At 36.6% G+C, this 6,935-nt stretch overlaps 1 protein-coding gene across 1 annotated transcript in view; it reads right to left on the reverse strand.

Annotated features, from left to right (window-relative positions):
• Nucleotides 1–4,876, reverse strand: part of cacna2d2a (calcium channel, voltage-dependent, alpha 2/delta subunit 2a) — a 231,675-nt gene extending 226,799 nt beyond the window's left edge. Inside the window, exon 1 of the mRNA XM_056270376.1 lies at nucleotides 4,492–4,876. Coding sequence (XP_056126351.1) covers nucleotides 4,492–4,607 — 116 coding nt within the window. The 5' untranslated portion in view covers nucleotides 4,608–4,876. The remainder of the gene's footprint in view (nucleotides 1–4,491) is intronic.
• Nucleotides 4,877–6,935: the final 2,059 nt, after the last annotated feature.

Consider the following 6,935-nt stretch of genomic DNA (forward strand, 5'->3'; position numbering starts at 1 on the left):
TCTACGTACAATGATCTACAATTATTTCATAATGGAAAGTACTTTTTGTTCTTGGGTGACATTTCGTCCTTACAGTCTTGAAAAAGTTTTGTTTGTGTATTTGTTTTTGTATGTTTGCTTTTCATTGAAAAAGAAAAAACAGAAGTTCCCTCTCTTAACCGCACTGCCACTTCCACTAGCATACATGTAAATGTGGTTGAACAGTGACCTTTCAGCACCATGGAGAGCGCACTACAAAGACATAAATAAAACTTCAACTGAGACTAAGTATTTTTAGACTATTTTAAAGATTATATAAAAAAAATATTTTAGTCTATACACAGCTTACAGTTCAAACTAATTATTTACTGCTACGCCATATTCTAATTTGAATTCCATGTTGTGCTTGATTATTGCATCAATAATCAACTTAATACTACTAAAGCATAATTACAGATTTTTTTATAACAAATAAAGAGATAATTAATATAATATAATTATAAATTATATATAATACATTTTTAAAAATATAATAAAAATTAGGACTGTGACTTAATAAAGTATTATTATCAATAATAATAATAATAATACTGTCAATAAAGATATGTGGAAATTCAGAATTTATTAACTGAATCCTAATTTCAATGCATGAATAGGAATTTGAATCGAATTGGCCACACCCCCACAGGAAGTTGATTTGGAATGACAGGAAGAGGAATCTACTGAATGGAATACAAATAAATTCCAGTTTTGAGATCACTAATTTAGACAAATTATGGCTATTTATTCCCCCGGATCCTATTAGCTACCTTATAATATAAAAGACATTCTCGTTTTTTAAAAAAGGTAACATTTAAAAGGTGAGCAATCATGTCTTTTGTCAGTGAGCTCAAAATAAAAGGAAAAAAGTATGAAAGAAAACCGGAGACTCTGTTTGTGTCACTAAGAAAAGGTTACTTTCCTCTCTAAATTAATTATTTAAATGCTGAGTCATTTAGCCATTAACCAGCATGACTGGAGGTAATTGTTACCAAAAGAGTGCATGTCCCTCACTCGTATTGCGTCATCCTGATGCGAATCTGCAATACAAAACAACCTTAAATGTTATCAGTAAGGAGAATTTTGTGTTGACCTGTGTGTGACCAACACAATCTCAGTAGCTGCTGTTTATTAGCCTGGATGCCAGCCCGAACCCCGCCCACAACATTTTTTTCGTCAGGAAGTTTGGTCTGGACTCGATCCATTGAGGAGTAATTATGATCGGTTCAGAAATCATCGGGCCAATCAAATTGCCAGGGTGGGCTTTATACGATGATGGACAAAGAGCGCTTGGGTTGAACTGGTTTCCCTCAGAGATGACTGCAGCTGGAGAACTGAGATGTATAGAGTCCACTATCGCGTCTGTTGTAAAAGAAATCGACAGCGCATTCATTTTAAAAGACGAACAGAGAACTGCAATCAAGGCATTTGTCGATCGGAAAGATGTGTTTGCCGTCCTTCCTACGGGATTCAGCAAAAGTTTACTTTATCAGCTGGCTCCGATGGTCACTAAGAAGATGGGACGCAATGAAAACCCTGTGGTCGTTGTGGTTTCTCCTTTGGTCGCACTCATGGAGGCCCAAGTAAAAGAAGCAACACTCATTATTTTACTACTACTTCCAGCGTGCGTGCAGTTGAGTCTGTTGACAACTATGCGTAGCTCAACATACGTCACTTACTGCGTTGCTCTGATTGGTTGTAGGTCTATCCAATTGAGTGCAGAGTTTTTTTTTTTCCCTGGTTCGGTTAAGACACGCCTCATAATCAAAGCCCTATGGAGCAGTATCAGACTCACATTCTGACTAGAATATGAGTATGACGAAGTCAGGCTAGCTGTTTATAAATCAAACCCCAAATTTTTAATGACAATTTGGCTCTGTTTCAAAACCTAGTAATCTGCCTCACTGTCTAGCTGCCTTATAAGGAAGCAAATGAACTTCATACGTGGCAGATTAGGAACGTTTTACATAGGCAGCAACATGTTAATTATATGAACTTTTTTCAGTTCTTTTTTTATAATAAATGAACTATGTATACACTCAGGAAGTGTGCATATGATGCCTTAAAATACTGGCAGCGTATAGGCATTGGAACAAAGCTTTAACAGCAACATGGCAGCCTCCTCCGTCCATACCAGAAGCGTGACTGAAAGATTTGAAACGAGGACACAACATTCCTTATCGTCACCAATTTACGTATATCAGACTGAAACAATGAAAGCAATAAGATAAACGTAAGCATGCTTGATCATTGCTATGACTTTTGGTTTTGGTTATTGATTGTAATTTCTTGCTTTTGTTAAATCCTTCTCTATAGTGGTCATGCTTGCTTACTGACTGGCTTTGGTAAAGAGGGGAAGGCCTCGAGGCTCAAAGCGCTGTGTAAAATAAGCGTTACAAATCTCTGTGACTACAGGCCACAACACCGCAAACAGAAACACACACAAACAGAGAGAGCGAAAGATAGTCCATTCACCGTATTATGAAGAAGATTATCAGTTATTAACCATACAAGAGTAGAAAACCAGCCTAATGTACTATTTAGCTATAATAATATCCAGACATGCACTATTTGTTCTCTGGCAGCGTCTCAGTGCTTCTGACAGGTTGATCGACGTTGCTTATCAAGGTTGACAGATTACATATGCTGTGCTCTTGGGAAAGTGAAACAATCCTTTTATAAATCCACGATACTGTTCTCTTGCCAGGCAGAAATAATTTGAAGACCTATGGGTTAATTACTATCGTGCTAACTCTAAGCATGAAATAATACATCCTTATATCTATATTCAAATTCTGTCCAAATGTAGAGGGATATATTTATAAAACCTAAAACTATACCTAACAAAGTTGAATCACTGGCTCACATTATTATTATTATTATTATTATTAACAATAATTGTATTTGACACAGTGATGATGCCTCAAAAAGTGACACATAGAACTTATTAAAAATATGTGATAAAATATATGAATAAAATTATAAAATAGAATAATAAATAACAATTCAACTAAAAGTTTTACTATCCTTGAATGAAATGATTATACAATTTATACACATTTGCAGTTTATGGCAACCCAACAGATTTGCGACCCATTTTTTATTTCAACCCACCAGTTGAGTTGAGAGAACCACCGTATATCATTTAAAAGAGAAATATAATTTAATATCCTTTTTTGTTGAAAATGTCCAAAATAAGACCACACACAACTTACGTAAAACCTTACATAAACAGCATCAAAATTCTATGATTTCATACAGCATGTGAGACGAGATAATCCATGGGGACTGGCATGTGTGGGCACACAGCGGACAAATCCAGCCTCTGCCCCATACGAGCGCACAACTGGCACGGACCCAACACCCTCACTTTAGGAAGCAGCTGGTGCGCAGTACACTCCAGTGCAAACATGAGATGCTTTACATCCCTCCAGGTCAAATACAGAACTCAAGTATATACTGCAACAACTAAACTTTATGAATAGGAGTATGCATTGCATATCTGGTATATCAGGCATTAGGAATCTACTGCAGTTTTTGGAGAAAATAAAGAGGATGAAACTGATCAGGAAAGAAAAATCTAGGAGAACTCCATTGTTGTTTTCAATTTTAATGGATTAATTAAATAAAGAGAAACTAAAGTTAATTGTATAGCTCTATCCCCTTGCTGTATGTCAACAGTTGTCTCAGGCAAAGTTGATGCTTAAAAGAAAACATCTGAGCAATCTCATTCTCCTCTGGGCTGTTATCATGGGTAGTTTATCCGCAATAATCGATATCAGACAGGTCACGGATACATACAAGTGAGACTCCGGTCTCTTTCATGAGTTCAAAAATCATAACTAAACAAAAACTAACTTACGTTTTTAAAGAAACGTGCTATTATCTACAAGGTCCTCAGGCTCACACCTTTTGACCAATTAAATTATTTTAGACATTGCACTCGCTCATATTTTGAAGCTGGTCGCACTATAATCCTAAAATCTTAAAATGACTTTTCCAGGACTGGAAAATAGCATTTTTTTTTAATTCCCTGATATTTTCAGGTTATCCATGACCGTGGGAATCCTGTATCTAAAAGCTGACAGTTCAATAACAAAAAAAAAGCGTTTGCGTGATGCGCTTCTGTCAAAAAGTAGCAGCATTCAAACGTGCGGAACACTCCGCCGTCGTTGCCGTATCCGTGATCGGTAACATGACAGCAAGCAACTACAAATGCATCTACGCTGAACCGCTAACTATCGCCGTTCTCCTGTCACGCCTCTTTTTATCAATAATTGAACGACTAACCTCCTTGGCAATGGTAAACAATCGTGCAGAATTGCTTAGGACTACAAATATGAACGGTGATTAAAAAATAAAAACAAATTGACGCGTTAACGGAGACATCTCGAGTGTCTCACGAAACTGGGACGCTGTGAAACGCGCGCGGAAGACGCGTTCCGCGCTCGCGCTTCTTCTTGAGGTACTTACGTGTAGTGCTGAGGGAAGAGGAGCGTCGCCGTTCCCGGTGAGGACAAGCTGAGGAGCAGCACAGTTTGGACGGAGAGCACGCAGAACAGACTGGAGGACTGAGCAAACAACGCCATTTTCCATTAAAAATTCAAGAAACTGTGTAGATATAAACGGAACCGGTAGTCAAGCGAACGGGGACTGACGCCGAGATGTCGACGAGGATGTAGAAGGCTCGTTAAGATCCAAAGCCGCTGTTAAATCTCAATCGGTAACGGGGCTGAGAGGGAATGATTGGCCCGAGACAAGGCAGTTCTGAGACGCGCAGATGCGTTGACGCTGCTGCCGCCACTGGCGATGCTGCTGTTGCCGCTGCTCAGCCTTATTTGCTCTCTCTCTCTCTCTCTCTCTCTCTCTCTCTCTCTCTCTCTCTCTCTCTCTCTCTCGCTCTCTCTCTCTCTCTCTCTCTCTCTCTCAAAAGAGCAGGGGAAGCGCGCTATCACTACGCGACAGACGGGGGCGCGCGTCTTAAGAACACCCTGTTGTCCAGTAGTTATCCAAACTATCCTCATTAAATAAGACCGAGACTGTTTGTGAAATATAATATGTTGAAAATGGAACATGGCATTCTTTAAGTATATGTTAGCCTACATATTTTAGTATCATAGTATTACCACAAAGGGTTAGTTCACCCAAAAATGAAAATTATCCAATAATTTGCTCACCATCAAGCCATAGGTGTAAATGACTTTCTTCTTTCAGCCAAACACAACCAGAGTTAAAACAGCCAAACACATCATTAAAGCCGAATAGATTACTTTTAAGATGGATGAATGCGCTTTTTTTGGGGTTCAAAAAACAAGGTACCATTCACTCCCATTATAAGGCTTGGAAGAGCCAGGATATTTTTTTATTATAACTCAGATTGTGTTTGGCTGAAAGAAGAACATTACATGAAATGTGAAATTTTGAAGTAGAAAAACTGAAATAGTATTACAAATGATGCAACACATAATAATAATAATAATATATATATATATATATATATATATATATATATATATATATATATATATATATATAAGATTTATGTTTTTTATTATTATTATTTTCTATTTAAATTTGGGACACAGGATTTCATTCAATCTCGTGGGAATTCCCTAATTCATGAGTTCATCATTCTCTTGTTGTCTGTACTAGTTGGAGCGTGAAACACAGTTGTCCTTCAGGGCCGCTGCGTCACGAGGATGTTATCACACAATCCGATCAGCCAGGGACAAACGACACACTGCCTCTTCCTCAAACACACTGCTCAGGTGCCCTTGACTCAGTATTGATCAGAGCAGACAAAACACAGTGTCAGCCTCTCTCTCGCTCACACACAAGAGATTATCACTCCTGCATTCAGTTTGTCCTTATTTCCCGTGTGTGTTTGCGTGATGGATAATTGCATCATGATTTAGGTTGCCAGCATCTGGTAAATTCCTTTCCATTTATTTTCTGTTCCCCGCTGTGTCTGTTTGTAATCATACTGTACGCTTACATATGCAAACAATTTCAAAGTAAACGTCTTTTGTCAATTTTGAAAGCTGTAGTGGACTCTGAAGTGGTAGACAATGGCAATCTAAAATATCTATATAATAGAATATTGCTAACTAAAATTGTTGTCACTGAACATTTGTATTAGTTTGAACTTCTCTTTCTTATTATTGAGAAGCATTTAGACTAGGGACTATAAAAATATATATTTAATAGTAACATAGGCATATATATATATATATATATATATATTGTAAAGCTGTGATATGTAAACATGCTGTCAATATAACCATAGTCTGCAACATATGCACAAATGTACAAAATGTGTATGTAAATATTAAGTGCAAATACATACCTGAATACTAAGATTTGTTTTCTGAATTTTATATATATATATATGTGTGTGTGTGTGTGTGTGTGTGTGTGTGTGTGTGTGTGTGTGTGTGTGTGTGTGTGTGTATTACGGTAACACTTTACAATAGTTTCATTTGTTAACATTAGTTAATGTATTAACTAACATGAACTAACTATGAGCAATACATTTGTTACAGTATTTATTAATCTTTGTTAATGTTAGTTAATAAAAATACATACAGTCGTTGTTTGTTCATGTTAGTTCACAGTGTATTAACTAATGTAAACAAATACATCTTTTAGTTTTAATAATGTATTAGTAAATGATTAATAAAAGCTGTAGAAGTACAGTTTATTATTAGTTCATGTTAACTAATGTAGTTAATTAATGTTAACTAATGAAATCTTATTGTATATGGTTACCAGTATTGTACTATGGTATCATGTCAAAAATGTTACAGCACCATATAATTTTTGTAAGTAAAGTAAATATGATATACGAATATGGCACAGAACATTTATGAGTGTATGTGTTATTTTTACTGGAGTAAATGGGTTGAGCAGGCCTCAGC

The sequence above is a fragment of the Rhinichthys klamathensis genome, unplaced genomic scaffold (genome assembly GCF_029890125.1).
Source record: "Rhinichthys klamathensis goyatoka isolate OS25496 unplaced genomic scaffold, OSU_Roscu_1.1 h1tg000303l_1, whole genome shotgun sequence".
Taxonomy (NCBI): Eukaryota; Metazoa; Chordata; class Actinopteri; order Cypriniformes; family Leuciscidae; genus Rhinichthys; species Rhinichthys klamathensis.